Source organism: Hemiscyllium ocellatum, chromosome 4, assembly GCF_020745735.1.
Source record: "Hemiscyllium ocellatum isolate sHemOce1 chromosome 4, sHemOce1.pat.X.cur, whole genome shotgun sequence".
NCBI classification, from domain to species: domain Eukaryota; kingdom Metazoa; phylum Chordata; class Chondrichthyes; order Orectolobiformes; family Hemiscylliidae; genus Hemiscyllium; species Hemiscyllium ocellatum.
In genome coordinates, this window is record NC_083404.1 from 51,014,303 (window position 1) to 51,039,526 (window position 25,224).

At 40.5% G+C, this 25,224-nt stretch overlaps 1 protein-coding gene across 1 annotated transcript in view; it reads right to left on the bottom strand.

Moving 5' to 3' along the window:
* bmp6 (bone morphogenetic protein 6) overlaps positions 1 to 23,137 on the bottom strand; it is a 133,253-nt gene extending 110,116 nt beyond the window's left edge. The window contains exon 1 of the mRNA XM_060823153.1: positions 22,474 to 23,137. Coding sequence (XP_060679136.1) covers positions 22,474 to 22,927 — 454 coding nt within the window. The 5' untranslated portion in view covers positions 22,928 to 23,137. The remainder of the gene's footprint in view (positions 1 to 22,473) is intronic.
* Between the last annotated feature and the right edge of the window lie 2,087 nt (positions 23,138 to 25,224).

Genomic DNA, 25,224 nt, shown 5'->3' on the forward strand with positions numbered 1-25,224 from the left:
TGCACTTCACAGCTGTTTAACGTTGTTGAACGCGGAAACAAAAGAAAGAAGAATGCTACAAGTACTCAGCAGGTCAGTCAAGACCAATGGAAAACACAACTCTGACAATATCTTGGACCTGAAAGATATTTCCTTAGCACTGGGAGATATTACAGATGAACCACATTTGAAAAAAAATCCAATGAAGGATGCAACACAGCCGTTCAAGCAATAGAGAGAGAAAAAATGACTTGAATTATGCATGGGTCCAGAACAAAAGACAATTAAATAGCAAGGACGATATTAGGAAAAGGCAAAAAGGTATACTAAGAAAATTGCACGGAGGAGACAATGTAGCTTATTAGCTGAAAGTATTCTGACAGGATTGCTCCCTGAAGAGGCAGCATAGATCTGATGGAACAATTGTCTTCTCCTTTAGTATAAATCACTAGGGCAAAGAGAAACCTAGAAAAGTCAATGTGGAGCTAACTGCAGTGGATCCCAGAATCTGGAAAGTGGCAAACAGGTGAATACCATGGTTGTGGTGGCATTCACTGCGAGTGGTCTCATGGGAAAAGACCCTCACCTCAAGTACAAACCTGCACAGTTGCCACATTTTGGGAACATCAATAAACCCATGCCGCATTCCCAATCTCAAAGACAACACTGGAGCTTCCACTTAACGTTTGATGTTGTTGAAAACATTTCAACCCGGGGTCTGTCCAGTAGAAAGACAAGGCACTGTTGACTGAACTCACATTGAGCTTCATTGCAGCAGCTTCATGTGATGGTGGTATTGGATGAGCGTGTGGGATTACTAGAGTATGCCTATTCCCCGGCTATTTGACACCACTGTGACTGGTCAAAGGTAAACACTGACCATCAGTTGGCATCATGATTCCCTTGAGCAGACAGGTCTATGACTGTTCAATAGGTTAAGGATGAGAGATGAGTGTACCTCTCATCTGATCATTTTACATTCACCACCCAAGCATTTCACAAGTCATCACATTTCCTCGCTCATGATTTGTCTTTTTGCTTCATCACTTTTCTCCCTTAAAGCCTTCTTTTTAAAATATTGCTCATTTTCAATACATTCTAGTTCCTGAGCTGTGGTCTGAAACATCCAGTGACCTTTCCTTTTCTCCACAGGTATTTCCCAAATGGCTAAGTATTCCCAGCTTCTTCTGGGTTTTTTTTCCCTCAGATTTCCAGCACTGACGATATATGTGGGTCTTTTCTGGTACATATGGATATCTATTTCAAGATTGATACCTGGTGCCTGTTACCTCTATAGCTAGACAAGGTTTTCAAACAATCAAAAAAGTTAAATTTGACGTTGCTAAGTAGCTGATACATCCATTGTTTTTTTTTTGCCAATAAAAACATGGATTCATATAGCATCTTTAACTTAGCAAAACATCCTAGGACTATTTAGAAAAAAAGTTATATTGTCAATATAAAGTGGCTAAACGTTGGATGTTTTGAATGAGCATGCGACCAAAAACTAATAAGAGTTTGCTTTGCATCAATTGCTGGAGAACATGTATTCTCAGAATGGCCCCTCATAGCTGGCCAGAATGTAATCTGGTTGACATCAAATGTAATGTTAAAACTACTTTGCACCAGATTTAATTGTGCAATATAACTGGCCTCTTTCAGCCTGTCAGAAAGTATGACAAGACCATATTCAGTAAACATACCTCTGTTTGAGGCTTCCCCCTTCCTGTGGATGTTAAGACCTTGTAAATGTTTATGTTAAAAAAAGTAACAAAAATATGGAAAATATAAAAAAGGGGTACTTGACAGCTTGAGCCAATTCATTTTGGGTTTTCCTGGACTAAACAGCTTTCCAAATATGCACACACTATTCAGAACTACCCAACTCACTATATCCAAGGTTTTAAAGTCATTATAGGCATGGCATATTTCATATGAAAACCAGTCACAAATCCCATCACATTGCTTCCTTTCAAAGTACAACTCCCAAAAGACTAGGCAACAACGTTCTACTGTAAATGCAAAACTATCAAAAAGCAGCCCAAAGAAAGGAGCTGGAAAGAATGTGTGAATGGAAGCCCAATCATGAATAAGAAACAGAAGAGACAGATATAAATAGATACAGCTGCCTAATACCTTTAGTGGATGAGCAATGGAGAGATTGCGATTTCAAATTCTATCATGGCAGTTGTGAACTGAATTCAATAAACAAAGTAAAGATTATTGTAAAAAAAATTTTAAAATTACTTCAGTATATTACCTCAGCGAACACACTGCATTTATCAAGACAAGTCTACACAGTGAATCCAGTCCCATACTACGTGGTTCTCCTCTTGTGAAAAATTAAACATTAGAATGAATCAACAGGCAACAGCCCAGCAGCTGGTACGATTCAGGATATCCCAGCCCAACCTACACTGCAAAATCGTACTCCACCAACTGTCCAATGGATCAGCCACATCTATCAGCTAACACCCAAAGATTCCCCTTTGTCTTCTTTGAATAGATCTTGGACAGTGGAGTTGACAGTGTAATGTCTATACAATCAGCTGGCCTTAGCCTTAGGATCTACTGTATAAGGAAACCGTTCTGAAACAGTGATGTCGAAAAACTACAATGAGTCCCACATGATTTTATATTGTTAAATGGACTTGGAAGGGAAAATCAGAACACCTTAGAACCTTGAAGAGGACAGATTTGTTAAGCCAGATCTTCCAGGATTAGAGAGAAACCTGGACTTAGAGGGCCCTTTTCATATGCACCAGCCATCCAAAGCCATTTACAGCCAATGCTGTTCTTTTAAAGGAAGAAATACTGTTTTCTTTTAGATTTGAAGTAACTGCTGGAAATAGTCAGATGGTGAGGAATTTTGTGTGGAAAGACAAAGAGTATTAATGCTTCAGTTTGATAACCCATCAGAACCCATCGAACATTAGACATCAAGGGCTGCGGATCAGAAATGTTAAATGTTTATCGAGATGCTGCTCGATCCGAGCATTAAGCATTTCCAGCATTTGTTTCTATTTTTATATACTTCCGAAATGCAATCACTTTGTAACGTAGAAGATGTAGCATCTAACTTGCACACAGCCAACTCCCACAAAGAGCAAAGTGATAACAGGTCTGTTCATGCTGTTAATGGAGGTGTAAATGTTGTCCAGGACATTAGGAATAAACAGAGAACACCTGGGACAAACCCCCGCTGTTCTTTCCAATAGGGTCACGAGATCTTTTGCACAGATCTGGTCCTACTACTTTTGCATAGATCTGGCCCAGAGAGATTCATGTCTGATCTGAAATATGGTCTTCAATGCCATTACACTCAGTCAGCTCTACACTGAAATCATCAGTCTTGATTTCTTCGCTCAAATCAGAGTGAGGCTTGAACACACTTCTGACTCAGGCTGTATTGCTACCACAGCTGGCACAATTAACCCTAAACAGTCAGAAATGCATATTGGTAATTGTCTTACTGTCAACTTATCTTAAGTATTATTTCTTAATTAAAAGCAAAACCAATGCACTTGATTGCAACAAACATGCTGGGCCCACCAGTGCCATTTTGCAATGGTTTAAATAGCTGTAATGATTATACATAGTTTTAACAAGACCAACTCATTGTTAATGAAGGAGCAACACTTTGATCATTATTTGTTCAAACTGCTTTCAAGTGTCTTTGTTATGCAGCAGGAAAGTCCCATCAAATTATACAAAATGGTGTAAGATACTCGCCTATTAATTTCCCGGGATTTTTGCACCTTAATTATAGGTGTATGCTGAAGTCATGAAAACTTGCAACAGAAATTCTGACTCCTTTTTGGGGCATGTCTAAACTCTGGCATATCTCAAACCACCAAAATCAGAAAATCTAGTTCTTACCAGTTTGGTAAGAAGCTAGTCTTGCTTCAGAAGGACTTGGCTTCATTCAAATTTTCTCTGGGATTGTGAACATTCAGGAGGGTTTATCGACCATCTCTCATTCTGTTCAGAAATGCTTGTGTTTGAAGAAGCTTGGGATTTTTTTATACATTTAGCAATGACTTGTAGAGGAGTGGGGCAAAAATCATCAGAACGCTGCTCCTAATCAAGCCCTGACAACTTTTACATGCACCTGATCAAGCCTCATTTTGCCCAATAGGTGGCATCTCTAACAGAGCATTCTTCCTTCAGCAGTGCACTGGATATGTCAGTGGGACTTGTGCTCAAAGCTTGGAGTCATATTTAAACATGGAACTTTGAGACTCAGGGAAGCCACAACTGAAAAAAAATGAAAAAAAGAAAAGCAAAGCAGAAATTGCTGGAGAAAAGTAGGAAGTTGGGAAACATCCATGAAGTGAAAACAGTTAACGTTTCAGGTTCAGTGATCCTTCAAAAAAGGTTTTCTGCTGTTCTGTGGAACCTTAAGACCATAAGACATAGGAGTGGAAGTAAGGCCATTCGGCCCATCGAGTCCGCTCCGCCATTCAATCATGGCTGATGGGCATTTCAATTCCACATACCCGCATTCTCCCCGTAGCCCTTAATTCCTTGTGACATCAAGAATTTATCAATCTCTGCCTTGAAGAATTTAGCATCCCAGCCTCCACTGCACTCTGCGGCAATGAATTGCACAGGTCCACCACTCTCTGGCTGAAGAAATGTCTCCGCATTTCGGTTCTGAATTTACCCCCTCTAATTCGAAGACTGTGTCCATGGGTCCGAGTCTCCTCGCCTAACGGAAACAATTTCCTAGCGTTCACCCTTTCCAAGCCACGTATTGCTGTGTTTAAGGTTGTCACCACATTGTTTGCACTGGAATTGTCACTATACTTTTCAAAAGTGACTCATGGGCTGTAAAGAATCCGAAACATCCTGTGGTTATGAAAGATGAAAGTATTTATTTCCAAAGCAAAAAGGAAAGAAAGAGATCATAAATCAGCAAGGGAGGGTAAATCAGAGTTAGAGTAACTGAAAATGATAGAAAAAAAAATAGCTTGATACTTCATTTCTCAGCCAGCTGCCTTGATCAACAGGATCAGTGATTGGGAAGGAAACACTTGCAGCAAGTACTCACATTAGGGCACAACCCCAGCAGTCCACAGAGACTGGCCACTCAAGGCCTGGTGAGCCCTGGTCTATTGAATGACAGTGCAAATTCAATGGTTTGAATGAGCTACTTCTGCTCCCACATCTTATGCTCCTTATGGTAAAGGGAATAGCAACAGGGGCAAAGGGACATGAATGGATTGCAGGAGGAACAAGGCTGAGTGTGGAGAGTCTTTGCTCCTGCTGCCCCTCAAGAAGTGTCAAAACAGTTGTGAACCTTCAGAAAGCCTGCAGCTCATGTCTGTTCCACAGAGAATTTCAAATTCCCAAACAGCAGCATTTAACATCAAAGATCAGTCACCCATTTGAATTGCACTTCAGTTCAAATACATCAATAAGCATTTCTCATCCTGAAAACTGCAGCAAGAAACACAGACCAGGCCAATTTTGATCTCTTCCACTTCTGCCACTACTTAACCATGTTTTACAGCGAGATTAATAGCTGGCTGGAACAGAATGTCAGCTTCTTGCCTCCAACTATTTCCCGCCCCCACCCAAACAAAACTTGTTTTTTTTTGTAGTTTGGATTATGATTATGAACAATTACATTAATGCGCCCATCTACACCTTCTTAAAACCCAAACAGTTGCTCTTCCTTTCAGTGAATTAACCTGGAAGATCAAAAGCAGACCTCTAGGTACTTGCTCCGGATCATTGGTTCACAGGGAATTGTTACCACAAAAATCGTTGAACCCATCGCAGCTCGGCTGGCTCTCCAAATGATGTCATCCCTCCATCGTCCCGCACATTCTTCCTTTTCAGATAAGGACCCAAATCCCTAGAGCCCCTTGACTAATCCTATCCATAGCAATGCTATTCCAGCCTTCACCACTCAGTGGAAAAAAACTTCATATCTCTTGTCCCTTTGGCCAATTACCCTAAATCTGTGCCTTCTTGTTCATAATCTTTCTACAACTGGGGACATTCTTCACATCTATTCCACACAGAGACCTCAAAAGTTTAATTGTATACTTCAAACATTTTCAGGTCAGCGTGACATCACACCATAAAGAGTTTCACTCTCCCCATTAGCTAGTCCCCTAAACTCCCAGTGACACTTTTTCAAATCAATGCCCAAAAATAACAGTTCATCACCTGGCCCAATATCCCTCAATAGTGTCAAATTTTGTTTAAATCATTACTGCACAGTACTTTTGACTCTTTTCAAAAACACCTTTAAAAGGCATATTACAAGTTGTCAGTTGATTATTCTTCGAGTGGAAAAGAAAGCACAGAATTGTCACAGGGTAAGGGAGTAAGCATGACTAATGGTTCTAAGGATGGTATTCGTTGGCAAAAATCACCATTGCTGCAGTTTCTCTGCCATAGTTACTGTTTCAACATGCAAGCTCAACAACTAATCCTTAATTTTTGTGGTCTTTATTCATTGGAGATTGAGATTGACAAATACATGGTCACACTCAAAAATGTGCATGTGCAGTCATTCTGATAATTACATAATCTTTATTACAAAGACACCAAGCAATACTCAAATAAATGTATATAGTACTTTAAAAAAATTGTCTGCTAAGTCAAAGTAATGTCTGTTAGTTACCACACTCAAAGAATCATCACCTAACAAAAGCTTCCAGTGAAAATTGCCAGACAATGACAAGAATTGCATATATAGAGTCAGAGTAATACAGTATGGAAATAGACCTTTTGGTCCAACTTGTCCATTCCAAGGTAGTCTAAATTGATTTATTCCATTTGCCAGTATTTGGCTCATATCTTTCTAAACTCTTCCTATTCACATACCCATCCAGATGTCTCAAATGTTTGACCTGTATCCCTATCCACCACTTCCTCTTGCATTTCATTCCATACACACACCACCCTCTGCATAATAAAGTTGCTCCTCGGGTCTTTTTAAATCTTTCCCCTCCTATCTTAAGTCTCTGCCCTTTAATTTGGATTCCACCTTCCCTGGGATGACAACCTTGGCTATTCACCCTGATTTCTTTCTTCAAAACCTCCATAAAGGTCACCCCCCTCAGCCTCCAAGAAAAGCATGGAGAGATTTTGTGGACTAAAGAATTATTAAATTGAGCAAAGAAATCCCAACCCTTGCCACTCATCGGAGTGGAAAAATGAAACAAATCTTGGGCAAGGTGGCAAAGAGCAGGCAAGCTAACTTCTCCTGTTACAAGCTTCACTTTAATAATGACGAGCCTATAATTCAGCAAGCATTGGTCATCTAACTGCGAGCCACTGATGCTCAGTGTACAACTGCAAAGTAATGCACCCTGCCATCACTCTTATTTTTCTTCCAATGATGAAACAGATCACCTGAACCATAACAAAAAGAATCAGCTGTTCACTCTAAAATAAAATCTGGGGTTCACAGTGCGGCATTCACATCACAGCAGCTGCTGCCACTCCTGCAACAGCACAAAGGAAACTCTACACCAAAGAATATATGCAATTCACAATACAATTGTGAAGTCTCACTTGCAATAAGACTATAAATGCTGATCATATCAAAATGTGTTCGGAGAGATAAAAGAAACAGAATACACCAGTTTGTTAGCAGCTGGAAGTATTTAGAAGAGGACAGGGCAATATTTTGCATAGGGGTCTGTACTGAGGATTTTGAGATTTTATTTTGTCTACATTGCTTATAACAATCGAATAGAACAGAGTCAGCGATGTACAACACAGAAACAGATCCTTCAGTCCAACTTGTTCATACTGGCCAGATATCCTAAATTAATCTAGTCCCATTTGTCAGCACTTAGCCCGTATCCCTCTAAACCCTTCCTATTCATATATGCATTCAGATGCTTTTTAAATGCTGTAATTGTACCAGACTCCACCACTTCCTCTGGCAGCTCATTCCATACACGTACCACTCCTTGTGTGGAAAAGTTGCCCCTTAGGTCCCTTTTAAATCTTTCTCCTCTCATCCTAAACCTATGCCCTCTAGTTCTGGACACACCCACCTCAAGGAAGAAACTTTGTTTATTTACCCTCCTCAGGTCCCTCAAAATGGTTTTGTAAACTTCTAAAGTCACCCCTCAGCCTCCGATAACCCAGGGAAAACAACCCCCCCCATTCAGCCTCTCCCTATATCTCAAACCTTCCAACCCTGGCAACATCCCTGTTAATCTTTTCTGAACTGTTTCAAGTTTCTCTACATCCTTCCTATAGGTAGGAGACCAGAATTGTACACAATATTGCACAAAAGACAATTAAGTGTTGGAAATGGACAACCTTCCTGGTGACAAAGTTAGAATAACGGGGGCATTGCCTAGAAATTAGGAATATGCCAGTAAGAACAAAAGTAAATTAAAACAGTATGAAATTGGTAGAAACTTGGAACTGTTGTATTCCAAAAAGGTTCCAGAATTGGGTGAAGATGATAAGGGAATATAGAACAAGATGCTGCATTCCTTCAGTGCTGCAACAGGCTGTTTCTCCAAGTTGTTAAAGAGCAGTCATATTTCACCCAAACTAATACCAAAAAAAGGAACAGCTTAATCAGTAATTCCTGTTATGTATCACAGCAAGTATGCTTTTAACAGACAAGTTGATGATATTATCACTGTATCAATAGCAAGTGACCTCACATATGCTAATACCTGTAATGGGTGGGTTGCCTTATGAGGAAAGGTTAGACAGGTTAGGCCAATATTCACTGGAGTTTGAGATTAAGCGGTGACTTGATTGAAACAAAAAATCCTAAGGGGTCTTGACAGGACAGATAAGGAAAGAATGTTATCTCTTACCATGTTGTTGGCATCACACTGCAGTCCAAACCAGCAGTCCAGCCAACTGAGCTAACTGCCCTCCACCCCCAAATCCATTGTATGGCACCAAGGGATTATGGGAAATTTCCCAAAGGTCAAGCCAAAGCCCAGAATGTGACAAAGATTACCAACAAGATGGTACAACACCACATCACTGGCAGCAATGATGCTGTTAACAAGGTGCACAAACACAATGAAGTCCAGAGTTCAAGCAAAAGGCAAATTTCAGAAGCAGACCAAGCTTTCAATATTGTTTCCTTTATTCCAAATCTCAAGCGCCATGTTAACAACATAAAAAGACGAAGAATTTTTATAACTGTTTCATGTACTGAAAATGCAGGAAAGCATGAATCATGTACCTCAGCTATTGGTGTTCCATGGTCTACAAGTTCTGTAAGATCTACAAGATCTTACATGGTCTACAAGATTACTCGTTCTGTGCATTGACAGTAACTGCAGTACCAAGAAGCAAATTCATTTCAGTGTCCCAAAATCTGCCATCTGGTAAATATAAAGGCTCCAACAGTGGCAGAAATATCAGTATGCACAGATCGTGGTACGGTCACAATTCATGAGATTCAAACCACACCTATGTGGCAGAACAGACTCATGCATGACAATTAAATCAACACTGAAAAGTCTGCACCCAGATGGAACTGACTTGATCTGCAATTTTAAAGGGTGATGCAGCATCGCATCTTACAAACTATTCAGTATTTGTTTATTGATCATCCCATGAAGTGCAGAGTGCACATTCAGAAGAAGCTGAGTAGGAACAATAGAGAGGGAAACTGAAAGGTATAATTTGCCGAGCTGACCACCACACAGATCGGTGGAGCTCCACTATCGGCATTTTAAAGAAATGACAGCACCATAGAGTATTACCAAATCAAAAAGATTAGTAGAATGGATGCAGCACATCAATCTGAGCAACATTCAGTTTCGGCTTGGGAAGTAGTACTGCATATAACATTCACGCTGTAGGTGACAAGCAATAGATATTTGAAACGAGAGAGAGGATCATTAAACAATCATGGTTGTGCAAGTAAGTAGCAAGTAATATTCCACAGCCTTACCAGCACTGATTCTTCCAGTATTAACATCCTGTTGGTTACCATTGACCAGAAACTGAAAGGAACTATATAAATACTGTGGCTAAAAGAGTCTGAGGCTAGGAGTCCTGCAGTGAATAGCTCACTCCCTAACTTCCTTACGCATGGCCACCATCTGGAAAGCACAAGTCAGGAGTCTGATGGAATACTTTCCATTCATCTGGATGAGTGCAGCTCCAACAACACAAAACATTCAACACCATCCGGGGTGGGGGCAGCTGGACTGATCAGCACCCCAATCATCACCTTAAATATGGACTGTGGCAGTTCAAGGAGGTAGCTCTTCTTCTCCTCAAGGGCAATTAGGTACAGACAATAAATACTGGACTTCTCAAAGACACCATATACAACACAATTCCCTCAGTTGGGACTTTTCCAGAGATTGCTTTAACCCATTTTTTAAAAAAAGCACTGACCAACTGACAAAGCTGCAGTTTTTTTTGCTCCAAAACTCCAATATTTGATGGTCCAGGTCAGAGTTAAGATTTCCTCTTTCAGGTTTTTGATTGTTCTCGCTTGCATCCGTACGTACACAAGTGTCAGGACCTAATCCAAACTAAATAATTCACACTTATTTACCAGACACAGTTCAAAGACTGGATTCCTTTTATTTTAAAAAAAATGGTCAAATTATTTATTCAACTTTTCCTGTTTTGGATTGCAAGGATGCAGCAGAGATTTGCTAACAGTTTACATCAAGTGATGTACTAATGGGAAAGACTCCAACTTGTCCCCCCACAAAATTTTCACTCCACTTTCCTGAAGGTATTGATTCATACTGGGGTTGCGGTTTACACATTCCCATAGCCACCTGTACCACGCCCAATTGAGAACCCAGATAGTGAGTGGCAGTAGACCATGAGAACTCAAAGCCTGATCACTGACCAATCACACTCCAGCCAACAGCTAAATTCTTGTGGAACGAATGGGAATAAAACTGGAGTTGAGAGAGTGGTGCTGGAAAAGCATAGCCAGTCAGGCAAAGAGCCGGAGAATTGACATTTCAGGCATAAGCACTTCATCAGGGCTTATGCCCGAAATGTCGATTCTCCTCCTCTTTGGATGCTGCCTGACCTGCTGTGCTTTTCCAACACCACACTCTTGACTCTGATCTCCAGCATCCCCAGTCCTCACTTTCTCCTCGGAATAAAACTGGGGACATTAAAGTTGGTTTGACATGCTGGTTATTTTGCACACGGTTAGTTTAAAAAAAACTGTTCTGGAATCTCTTTTTTTAAAAAAAACAACTAAGTTCAAAGTAGGCAGCTGCAAGAGAAAGAATTTGCAAGATATCCACATTTATATGAAGAATTATTCACAGTTGAGAAAGTTGGATTACTGTATTCCGTTAGTGACTCCAGTCACATGCCAAGCACAGAATATTTACAGGAGAAAGTGAGGTCTGCAGATGCTGAAGATCAGAGCTGAAAATGTGTTGCTAGAAAAACGCAGCAGGTCAGGCAGCATCCAAGGAACAGGAGATTCGAGCACAAGCCCTTCTTCAGGAATGAGGATTCCTGAAGAAGGGTTTATGCCCGAAAAGTCGAATCTCCTGTTCCTTGGATGCTGCCTGACCTGCTGCGCTTTTCCAGCAACACATTTTCAGCACAGAATATTTACAGCCTCAAAAAGAACAAAACTTTACAATATTTCACCAACACTCATGCAAAGCAAAACCATTTTCTTTAAGTTCTAATAATAACCTAATTGAAATATTAAATGCTTACTTAAAACCCTTCTAGGGCAAAGTTGTGAAATTATTCAACTAAATGCTCTGGCATTTTTGTCTAAAGCAAACATGTTATAGTGTAGATAAAAACATTGTTAACTTGAAATATTCGGCAACACGTTAAGCAAAGTCTCCTTATTACATAAACCAGTTAAGCAGCCAATAGAAAGCAGTTAAATAACGTATCTAAAGGAAATACGATACTGGTTACACAATGGGAAGCATAAAAAGCAACACAAAATGACATGAGATAACAGCTCAGCACCACAATTACTTGTGGATTGGCAAGATAAGGCCCAAGGGCAAGAATAATACAATATATAAAATGCACATAATGGAGTGAAGTTATGCAATGCTTGTGGAAGCAAAAATATTTAACACAACCCAATCACTTAGACCCCTCAATGCAGCAGCTTTCAAACCTCGTCTGAGGACCAGCACAAAAGATGCAGCAGACCACGCACATCCCTACCATACTCACTCTCCCTTGTCACCATAAAAAGAAACTCATCTGAATTAATGGGAAATTATGAAAACTAGAAATATTCATGCTTTTCCAATATTTAGCATTTTATGCTTAATAGAAAATGCTGACAAACTTACTGCATTGAAGTTTTGGGGAGAAAATACAGTCATTCACGTTTAAAACCTTATCTTGCACACTAACGTTCATTTAACATATGCTTCTGCTAAACTGATATTACTTTGCATCTATTCAAACAAAAAAATCAATAGGAACAAATTCTTGACTTTAAGACTACATCAATGGAGTTCATGCTTTTAATTGACGAGGACCATGCATTTGGAAGCCAGTTTGGTTGCGGTGACATCCCATAAGTAGTGAGGATTAAGGCTCTAGCCTACTCTCTTGCATGACTGACTGCCTCATTGTGCATCACTGCTATGCATTTTGGACCAACTCCAGTGTGGACTACATTTTGAGAACCACCCCATTAGAGAGAGGGGAACAAAGGTCAGAACTGGTCATGCACAACAACCTTGCAGCAAACAATGTATTTAATTCCTCACCATCCCCCTCACTTCGAAAATTTGGTGATTTCACCAAGTCTAATGATCATTGCTTGCCTGCAATGGTGAAAAAATTTTTACTAACATTTGTTTGCCCATGGAATTTCCATAAACAGGTCCACATCTCTTGCAAAACAACAATTAATTATGTCATTGTGAGGGGATATTAAAATCTAGGAGGGCCAATAGCCAATCTTTTATTCATTGGACTATGCAAATTTGTTTTTTTTGAAACATCATCTTTTGTGTGTCTTCACGGTAGCATTATGGGGCTACTGGCATCACTTTGCTTCCCTCAGTCCACATTGCAGTATTATGAACACAACCCATTTTTCCTCTTCCTCTTGTTATTACCTTGTTTGACCTTCAATTGTTGCCAGAAGGCTGCTTAGTCTTCAATTCCAAAATATGTACTTGGCAAGCTTTCCCTCTGCAACATACTATAGTTGAATTATTATATTTTCAATTCAGAGGAATAAACAGTTACTCTGCACCTAAATAATGATTCAAGTACACTGGTGCACAAATTAACTCCACAACAACTTTTGGTCACGGGTGTAGAATGGTCAAGAAACAAAAGGGACATTAGGCTATTACGACGTGCTTTCAATTCCAGAGATTTGATTAATTGAATTTAAATGCCACTGACTGTCATAGCAAAGTTTTGTTCAATCCTAGCAACGTTGGTTCTTATAAAAGGTCTACTTAGATTATTATGCACCAAACATCCAGTGAAACAAGTGAAGGTGCTTGTGCACAATTCATATCAGTGCAGTAATTCCATGTAACCATGACATCAAACCCACTGATCATGCATGTACAGACCAGCAATTCGAATTGTTGAACCTAAGAGTGCAGACCACCCACAGTCAGTGTTACTGATCTATATGCTGGTTGTACCTGCAGGTAGGCTGTACTTCTGTTCTAAGGAAATTTCACACTATTCAACATCCAGAGTATCAAATCACAAGTGTACAGGGCTAATTTGCTAAACTGATACGTTATTCAATAGGATAAAAGGGGAGTTACTCTCAAAAAGCACCATCCCAAATTCAAAAGTGACCAAATTCTCATATCATCTACAATGGAAGGGCAGCACGGTTAGCACTGCTGCCTCACAAAGCCAGGGACCCGGGTTCAATTCTAGCCTCGGGCGACTGTCTGAGGAGTTTGCACATTCTCACCATTTCTGTGTGGGTTTCCTCCGGGTGCTCCCGTTTCCTCCCACAATCCAAAGCTGTGCAGGCTCGGTGAATTGGTCATGCTAAATTACCCATAGCGTTCAGGGATGTGTAAATTAGGTGCATTAGTCAGGGGTAAATACAGAGTAATGGGTTTGGGTGGGAGAGTGGGTCAGCATGGACCTGTTGGGCCGAAGGGCCTGTTTCCACACTGTAGGGATTCTTAAAAAAAAAGAAACAATGAATTGAAGGGAGTTGATTCAGTGGTGTGCAGTACAGTGCATCAAGTGAAGGGTGTTGAGCTACACCATTCCATATGGTGACTTTCCCCAGGGTAAAATGTATTCAAACACAAAATCCCTCAGTCCCCTGCTATCTTATAAAATATAAAGTGAAGAGGTGCACAGTGGTTAGCACTGCAGTCTCAGCGCCAGGGACCCGGGTTCAATTCCAGCCTCGAACGACTGTCTGTGCGGAGTTTGCACATTCTCCCAGTGTCTGTGTGGATTTCCTCCGGGTGCTCCGGTTTCCTCCCACAGTCCAAAGATGTGCAGGTCAGGTGAATTGGCCATGTTAAATTACCCATAGTGTAAGGTGCATTAAACAGAGGGAAGTGAGTTACTCTTCGGAGGGTTGGTGTGGACTTGTTGGGTCGAAGGGCCAGTTTCCACACTCTAGGGAATCTAATCTAATCATAATTATAATCTAGATTTCCATAATACTTGGTTAAAGAACACCGCTAAAATTCTCAGTGACTACGTACTGATGTGTTTCTGTTGTTCCCGGAAAGTAAAAAGTACTTTAAGGGATATATGGCACATCAATAGCCAACTGCAACAATAGTCTATGTAACAGCTGGCCTGTGGCTCTGTTAGCAGCACTTTCAAACCTGGAACCTTGGGGTACAGATAAAAGTCTCACTTAAGGACTTGGGTCTGGTGCAGTACTGAGGGAAAGTAGTATTGTCAAAGATGCTTTGGGCAAACCGTTAAATTACACGGATGGATGTAAAGATCCCAAGACATTGTTTCAAAGGAGGAAAGAGGAGTTAACATCGTCAAAGCTTCAGTTTTTTTTCCAGGAGCTTGCTGGGCACATCTTGACTGCCACATTTCCTCCAGGTGACTGCACTAAAAATTATTTCAATGCTTGTAAAGTGCTCAGAGACATCCAGCTGTCATGAAACATGCTGCATAAATGAAAATCTCTCTTTTAAAAATGAACAAGTGTGATGCATACCCATCCATCAGTTTTCCAGTAAATGGCTGCTTCCTATCATACTTGATGACAGATGACAGTCAAGGCTGCACTTCGTGGAGATCAAACTCTTTCAGGCCAAACATATTCCATTGCTGCGAAAAAGGCCAGTGCTTTTCAAAGCACTCGACAACAGCTTTTATTTTAAATTGCTTCCTCTTCTTCCTCTCCCTTTTACACTGACTCTCCCCAACCCCCCACCAACTGCCAACCCCCCCCCCCCCCCCCCCCCACACACACACATACACACACAATGCACCAATCAAGCATTTCTGCCACACAGATGGAATTCCAAAGGAACAAAACAAAACCCTACAGCAAAAGCAATGATCAAGTGTTTAGTGCTGATAAATCCAATAGAACTTGCCTCTGGGGGATAAAAAGGCAACCAGTATTTCTCAAACTCAGGAATGCCCTGCAAGCTATGTTCAGAGCCACATTTATATCTGAGAAACTGCTCAATGACACAAAACACACAACTCTTCTGAGCAAGTCCAAATTCTACCTTTGTTTCTTCAGTCAAGTAGTTATTTATACATTTACCTGGAGTATTCCAAACACGACGAGAAATAGGATATTGTCCACTCTTTAACCAAGGAACAAACATGATCCTGGTAGGGTGTCGTGCTCTTGTGCTTCGTGGATTCAGGGATAAGGCTACACACCTGAATCTCTGACCAATATTGCCCTTTAATGCAGACTGGTCCCAAAGTGGACTTGTGGAATCCCTCCATAAACAGTCAATACTATTAAATCACTAAAAGATCAACCTGAAACAGCAACTATGTTTTATCTCTCCACAGATACTGCCAAGCATGCTGTACGTTTCCAGCATTTCTGTTTTCAATCCGGAATATTTTGTTTTTCTGTTTTAAAGTACTAATTGCATGAATTACTTCACAATGTTTAGTACACAAAAAAAAACACTATTTAAATGCAATTTGCTTTTAAATATTGAATTTCAACACTTAAAACCTTGCCTTAAAAAGTAGGCCTTTCAGGAAAAAAGTGAAAATTGTTGGGCACACCTACAAACACTTTGTAACTACAATCCTGTACATGAAGGTTAAATTTGGATGCAATGTAAAATAGCCATGTTGCATAGCAACCAAGGCTGATTGGAGGTCAGTGGTGCGATTTGCATCTCTGTACAGCTTAACTGGGCAACACCTACTTTTAAAATGTACATAACTGAACTCCACATTTCTCAGTTTCAAGTAGTTTTAAAACCCAAAGCAATAATCAATTGTAATTAGATTCATAATCAACCCTTTCTGCACCTCATCAGCCTTAAAACACTATTCTCATTTCACAGCCTTGAAATATCTTCTCATCTGTGACTCCAAAACTAATTTTAAAAGTTTGTCAATTAATTTTTTAAGAGTAGGAAAAGTAAACCATCACTGTGTTAAAATTAAAACTGCTAACTTCAGGGTAATGTCAACTGATAAGGTAGCCTAAAATTTCTTGGCATGTATTATGCTCAGGTAACACAAAGTACAACGATGGCCATCTCCCTCTCTTATCAACTTAAATGTCTTTATTAAATACAGTTCAAAAAATGCCTCAGGTTTTAAAGAAGGTCTGAAAAGGGAGAGAGAGAGAGAGAGAGAGAGAGAGAGGGAGAGAGAGAAAACAGGATTTATATGGCTTAACTTCAACTATTAATAGACTCAATGATAGAGTTAGAAATTGCGCTGAATTCAGAGTATGATCTGAGAGATTGACATATACTACAAAGATAGGGAAGGCCAAAGCCATATATGATTTTTATTTTTTATTTGCCAACGGAAGGCAAATGTGAATCACCACAGGGTGGGGTAATTAGCAAGAGGAAGTTTTGCAGTTTTGGATAAGTTGAAGTTTAAGTGGGGAAGCTAGCAAGGAAAGCAATAGATGAAGTTACACACGAAGTGATAAAAGTGTGTTTCAATGGATTGAAGATTGGGTAGAGATAGTTTAATAATGGAGATACAAATAGGAGTTGTCTTTGTGCTAAATAACATGGAGTCAGATCCTCAGCTTGTGTGGTAGAATCTTCATCGACCATCTAAACAGTGCTGGTGAGTGGGATTCAGATGATGGCAAACAGCTTGTGGTGGAAATCACAGATGATAGTTTTGTCCTTCCAATCCAAGAGAATGGAATTATTGTTCACTAAGACCGGACATCTGATAGATTGGCCGACATCCATGAAGTTCCTCCTCTAGATCTAAACTCAACATCCTGATCATTCACCCTGAAAGCATTGAGTAGATCAATCATACTAACTCTGTGGTCCATTTCAATAGTTTTTCTTTTGTAACATGGGGTCAACTTCTACAAGTGTCAACCTCTCCAATGCTTTCTTAGATTATGTCAGTGCTAATAGTGGATGGTACTAAATCACCTAAGATTTCAGCACCCTAAATCAGTTGAACGCTGCTTTCTCTTCCCATTAAAGACTCTTTATCCTTTCCATCCATTCTTTAATTATCCAAGTCACTTGCACAGATTGAACAGAGGATATGCAACCATTCTGTTCCAGTTAGGACCGCACTTGAAATGTCCCATTTCATCCTTCAAGACCTTTTAACCCCACCCACATCCAACCTCAGTCCGAATGGGCTGCTGCTAAATTACATGTTACATTGGGCGGTGGCACACTGGCTTAGTGATTATCACTGCTGCCTTTTGACGCCAGGGACCTGGGTTCGATTCCAGCCTCGGGCAACTGCCTATGTGGAGTTTGTACATTCTCCCTGTATCTGCTTCCTCGGAGTGCTCCGGTTTCTTTCCGCAGTCCAAAGATGTGAAGTTTGGGAACTTAGCATAACCAATTCACCTTAGTGTTCAGGGATGTGTAGCTTAGGTGCATTAGTCATGGGAAATGTAGAGTAATACAGTAGGGGAATGGGTCTGGATGGGATACTCTTTAGAGGGTCAGTGTGGACTTGTTGGACCAAATGGCCTGTTACCACACTGTACAGGTTCTATAATTCTCCTACTGCTAAAACTCTAATGTCTATACAATTGGCTTTCCTACACTACCTTGGTTAGCTTTCTAGGCTCTGTTCCTTCTAAAAATTCAAATCACCTAAGATTTTACTCTCCCCATCCAGTACTCAAACACACTACCTAATGATCCCCTTTACCTCACTGATCTATACTGCCCTCCAGTGAAGAATCCCTTACAATCTCAGTATCCCTTTATGTGTAACCTTCCAACATTATAATAGTGATTGTATTCGTTCTAAAACCCTTTGGTATGTGAAACATGCTATGCAAATGGAATTTTTTTCTCTCTTCATACCTCTCTTTCTCAGAAACTCTTCTGTATCTCCCTAACACACTTTATTGCTAAAAAAAATCAAACACCAGGTTTAGTCCAACAGGTTTAATTGGAAGCACTAGTTTTCGGAGCACTGCTCCATCAGGTGGTTGTTGAGTACACGATTGTAAGACAGAATTTATAGCAAACGTTTACAGTGTGATGTAACAGAAATTATACATTGAAAAATACCTTGATTGTTTGTTAAGTCTCACATCTGTTAGAATGACCATGATAGTTTCACTTCTTTCACGTGTAAATCACAAACTTTTTAAAAAAAAGTTACATTCTCAAGTGGACTTTAACAATTGGTGTCAGCCCCCCTGTGTGCTGCTATCTGTGCCATAATATTTAGACTGATTCTAATCTAAAAAATGAATCAACAGAATCTATACAGATTAATGCAGTTTTTGAGCAAAGTACAACTTCACCCCACAAACTTGTGTGTGTATGTATATAAAAGGGATGAGTCTGTGCGCACATAGGAGTGTCTCTGTGCGTGTGTGGTGCAATGGTGTAGTGAGACATGAATCCAAGGTCCCAGTTGAGGCCATCCCTATGGGTACCGAACTCTATTGCATCTTTGATAAAGCATTCAGCTATCATGATTTTCCTCAATTGTGTTATCTTAGTCACAATCAAATCCTACCCCAGGGATTAAGTAAAATATCTCAGCTGGGACCTCTCTTGTGGTACAGTTGTCATGTCTCTAACCCTGAACAAGAAGCATGCTCCAGATGTATGTAATAACATCTTTGAACAGGTTGCTTATAAAAAAGGCTAAATACAAAAATATCTCAGCAGACACTCTTGTATAATACTGAGGGAGTGCGGAACCAAGGTCCCAAATACCAGTTCAAATAAATATAGAAGATTCCCATGGCGCTGCTTTGAAATAGAACAGGCCAGATTATCTTGGGTGCCCTGTCCAGAATATCTGATTTACTGTTTGTGAGAACCTGTGTTTGCAGATCCTTTGTCACATCATTTCCATTACAATGACTGGCTAAACTTCAAAAGTACTTCTTTAGCTGTAAATCACTTTGAGACATCTGGTGATGGTTGTGAGAAGCACTACAAAATTGAAAATAATTTCTCATCCTAAAAAGGTCCCTGCCCTGCTCCTTCCCACATAGAGTTCAAAATCCTCCTTAAAGCACAACTAACTCTCACATCCAACAAACTTGGGCATCTGACCATTTCACTGCTGTACTCATCCTGGGAATATTTACATTGAACAAACTGTATTTTGCTCTTTATGAATGGTAGTAAAATCATATTTCCCTTCAACAGCTAGATATGAAACATTAAATGTCAAGTTTTATTTACTTTAGCATTCCCAGTCATTTGCATTAAATCAATTGCTAAAAACTGATAACACAAGATACTAACTCTATTGGTTAAGATAATGAATTGCCTGTTCTCTGAAATGTCAGAATTATAAATAAGAGAAGAATGTACATTAAAAACATAATGCTTCCTGCTCCAACACAAATTGTTTGGTCATATTTCACACCCTTAATTTAGGAGCCCAGGGGTCTGATATTACTTTGTAACTGTCCCCAACATCTTATTCAATATCTTTAATCTCCCAGGTGTTAACATTTAATGTTGATGTATTGAAAAAGGCAGCGAGGATCCCATTTGTACAACACATGAATGAAACTCAACAACTTAATTTCAGCCAATTGGAACAAAAAGTGAGGATAAACCTGCATAATGAAGATAGCTTCAACACTCCCAGTCCACTATTAATTTTACACAGGATACCCATTGTTTGACAAAATGCATTTAGTGCTGGGTTGAATGGAAAAGATTCATTTGTACCATCTCTAGCTGTAACAAGAGATCTTAATCTGTTTCCTTCAGTAAATTGGGTGCCCATACCTGAAGAAGGGCTTATGCCCAAACTGTCTATTCCCCTGCTTCTTGGATGCTGCCTGACCTGCTGCGCTTTTCCAGCAACACATTTTTCAGCTCTGATCTCCAGCATCTGCAGTCCTCACTTTCTCCTTGCCCATACTTCTTCAAAAATACCAGGGTTTTTTTATGACCAATTTGATGTTGGCTTTGCATTGCAGCATTCATATGTTTCAGGGTAATTAAAGGCAGCAAGCACTACTTATTAAATGTTGCACCATAACAGGGGAGCCACAAAATCAAAATGGCATCTAATAAGCTTTCAAATCAAACTTTAAAATTGACTCCCTATCCACCCTTTTGGGTAACTGTAAAAGATCCCACATTTCAAGAATCTTGAAGTTGTCCCAAATAACCTGACAAATATTTATTCCACAATACAGGTTACCCTGGTCATTACCACCTGACTGCTTGAGAGCACTTGCTCTGGGCAAATTGGGCACCATGTTACCGACAGTGAACAGTGACTACAGCTCAAAATTGAATTTAATTGGCTGGTGAGTGCCCCAAGTGGTGATAAAGGCTTTATGAAAATGCAATTTTTTTTTCTTCACTACAACGATGGGCAAATCCTATGTCCTTCATAAGTGGAACAACAATTCAAGGCTTTCCAACTGTAAACCGGTGATAAAAATCAGTTACACATATGTATTCATCGCATCAATTTGACTCAATTTTCAGACTCTTGGGGTCTGAGTGGGGTTAAGGATCGAAAGAATAGTGTCCTTAATTAGCAACGAACCTTCCCTGCCCATTCAAATCAGCCGGCTACTGGAATTCACTTGCAATGGCTAAAATATAAGGCTATTATTTTGGCATCTGCAACTAACAGGCCTTCTACCTTTTCTTCAAACGCAAATACTTTAACTTTCTTAAGCAAGGGATGTTTTGACAGCAAATAAATACTACCAACCTCACAGGAACCTGTTTTAACACGCAAATTATTAGCTCCACCATAATGAAAAAGGCTCTTTTTAAAAAAAAACTTCTCCTCGGAACCCAGTGACTGGCTCGACTGTGGACCCACTCGTTAGCTAAAGATTTATGGCAAACAAACATTCGACTCAGAAGAATCTGCTGTCAATATTTGGGTTTCAAAACTCCTGACTAAATTATTTCCAGTCGTTTGTGTGAAAGAAAAGAATAAGTGCAAGTCAGAGGGAGGTTCATATTAGTGCAGGAGAAGAGGGAACAATATCCCCGGGCTGGACACTGGGTTAGCATGTTTACAGGTAATTACACAGTACTGTACCATCAAAGAAACGCACCAGCCCTTAAAATATCGCAGGTGCAGATATGCAACACCATGGGAATTTAACATTGTTGCATTATGTGCCCTGGGTTTAAATCCAATGAACGAATTCCAACACTTAACTTTAAAAAAAAGAGAATTGCACTTTTTGCCTGAAATATACACGGGCGACAGGTGCACAGCACTGAAGGATAAAAATCTTCTGAACTTGCTACAAAAATTGCAATAAGATTTTAATGTCCCCCCATCCCAAGCTTTCAGTCCAACGCTTCGTGATACAGAATAGGCATTTTTCTGATCAAACAAGTTCAAAAATATTTTTTTTAAATCATGAAAGTAGTAGGTTTCACACATATGCGTTTTCTTTAATAAAGAAAACGCAAAAATCACTTGATATTGTGTTAGATGCGGTCTTGTAATTGCATTCACTTCATTCCCAAAACCGATTAACAGGATGGGCAACTGAACTCCCAAGGCTAACAACTAAACTCTTGGAAACCCGTCTTTACTACGCGCGGAGAATACAAGTGCTAGGCGTGAGTGTGTTCGTGGGGGGCACGTTTGCTATATTGCTTCGGGGACATACAGTCCCAACCAGAGGTTTAAGTGTCTGGCACTGGGGCGTACTTGGTTGTTAATGGGGGGGGGGGGGCAAGAAAGAGGAGAGAGAGATTGGGAAGAAAAGCTGAAATAAATCAAGCTTTCTCCTGCGCCCCCCACCCCCTAAGGAAGGGGGGGAGAAAGAGAGGAAGAGAAAGAATGCACCCTTAATCATTGCATTTATCACAAGAAAGGGTGATCAAGGAGGGAGACAATTGTAAAAATGACCTTTACTGCGAGTATGCGGGATCAGAGAAAGTTTCGCCTTACCCAAGTTCACAAAGCTCATGACCATGTCGGCCTGGTTGAGGAAGGTGCTGTCCTGCAAGCTGGCCAGCGGCGGGCTCTGCGTAGTGAACACGGCTCTGTAGCGGTGCGAGAAGCCCTCGCCGTCCTCCTCTTCCTCCTCCTCTTCGCCGCCGCTGCCGCCACTGGACATGGCGTTGTACAGGTCGAGCATAAAGAGCGGCGCCGAGTCCTGCTTGCCGTGTGAATGCGGCCGTGGCCGGTGGGGCAGCCCCAGGATGGAGAGGATCTCCCGCTGCATGTCCCTCTTCTCGTGCTGCTTCAGGCGCCGGTGTACGAAGCTCGAGTGCATGTCGCCAGTGTCCAGCAGCAGGCTGCCCGCTGCTCCCGCCACCGCCAGCCACTCCAGCAGCAAACAGCCACTCCACAGCAATCCCACTCCCTGCTCCATTGAAAATGCTCCCATTGTCCAACGCATAGTGAACCGATAGAATGCAAAACTTTGATACAGGGGCAGAAATAAAAACAAAGCTTTTGTATTGAATATAAATATGGTTTACATATATAATAAATAAATAGACACGAGCTCCAAGGTTGTAGCTCTCCAGTGAGCTCGTGTACGGCGCGCGCTCTCTTACACACGATCCCTACTCCTCAAATCTTGTGAATGAACGATTGGAACCTCACAGCAGGTAACACTCCAAACCCTTTGTTACATCACCTGATTGACAACCCAGACGACCGACCCAACGTTCCATTTGCGCAGAGCGGAGGCGGGGATTTTTGCTGCACTCTCCACTCCTCCCCATTCATCAGTCTGGCTGCTCTGTGTATGTATGTGGCGGTGGCACACTTCCAAGGGAAAATAAATGTTTAGATTCGTTGCTTATATCTTTTTTGTCCCCCTTGCTATTTGTGAAAGGGCTAAAAGAACTCCGCTACGGCACTGAAGTTTTGTTTTTTCCCTCGAAGTTCATGAACCACTTTATTTTAATTCTAAAATTTCGGATACATGCGTTTAAGCAGCTTTGGGAGTCATTACATCCGTTTCAAATCAAATATTCGAACCAGGGCGCAGCTTTCCGAGTTGGCCATTAACTCAATGTTGTTCTAGCGGTTATCTGCTGCATTCCTTGCTCCTTGATAATGGGACAGTGTTTAACCGGAAATGTTCAGTCCAGCAATGTTTATTTCTGCAGGGGGCGGGGGTGAAATCTTGGGTTTTATTTTCTCTCTCGAATCCACTGGCCGGTGAACCAACTTGTGCAGAAACAGGTAATACGCGTATTTTTCCGTCATCGTTCAGCTCTGAAGTTGTTCGATGCCCTTGGACTTGATACAAACATACTAGAGATGTATCAATTTATTGCACATCGAGCGATATATCACCAGCGTTCTATACGATTCAGTTTATTAGACGATTGCGTGCCTCTGCATGTGTCGTCATACAATTCTGGATTAAAATAGCTTTGATTAAATTAATAGATAAGGGTTTATATTATGTATTATAAAAAAGTGCTGGAAAAACTCAGCAGGCCTGTCCCTTTCCACAGCTGCTGCCAGACCTATTGAGATTCTCCATCATTTTCTGTTTGCAATTCAGCACACAAATTATTTGACTAAATCAAAAATCTGAAACTGAAATTGAACTGGCTACGATATAAAAGCGTTGGGCAAACTCAAAAATGAAAATAGTACGTGAAGTCATTTTTGATTAAAAAAGCAAGTGTTGAGCAGAGTTAATCTAAAATTCAGCTTTCCAACACGTTTTCATGTTGGTGATTTCTATTGACATGACCGGAGCGCACGATCAAAAGCTGCAACTACTATTTCTAAAATAGAAAACTACATTGTCCATTCAGTAAACATTGCGGATGCTGGAAATTTGAAGTAAAAACAAAAAGTGCTGAGATAACGCAGCAGATTTGGTAGCATCTGTAGAGAGAAGAGCAGTTAATGTTTCGAGTCCGACGTGACTCTTCACTTTGCTTCATTTTAAATAAAATTAATTGATCACCCCGTTTCACACTTGGTTTTTGTTCAGGCTGTGGTTTCGGATGGACATTCCCGTTTTGTGCTCGCCACCTAGTGATTCAGTCTGGAATAGCAGAGTCTAGTGCCACTGAAACCAGTCAGATTGAGAAGGCAACACAACGGTTTGAAAAAAACCCTGTTATTTTTGACATTATCTTAATGTCCCTTAATTTTTCGCCTGTTGGCACACTGTCACTTTTGTTTTGATTCTTCCTCAGATGGAGTGTATTTAAAATTAATTAATATACCAACTTAAACTAAATTCAAAAGTTCGTCAATTCTGAGGAAGGGTCACTGATTTCTCTCTACAGGTGATACCAGACCTGCTGAGCTTCTCTAGCAATTTCTGGTTCGCCATCTGCACAAAACTAAAAAAAAACTGGTTCAATTAATAGCCCTCCAGCCTTCTGAGTCCAAAAATTTAGGTTCAAGACTCACTGCATGACATGAGCACAAAACACTGCATGACATGAGCACAAGTTTGACCAGGAGCTGCACTGTCCCAGATGCCTTCTTTCAGTTAAAATGTTTTGAATGGATCCTGCAATCTGCCCATTCAGGTTATTAATAACCCACCCAATACCAATAAGCTGTTGCTTAACTTTACTTAAACACTTAATAATTTTGAAAATCTATTAAATCTCACTGTTAGCCAGCTACTCTAAGATTTACCAGACTATACCTGGAATGGACGATTGTCTTATGAGGGAAGATTGGTCAGGCTAGGCTTATATCCATTAC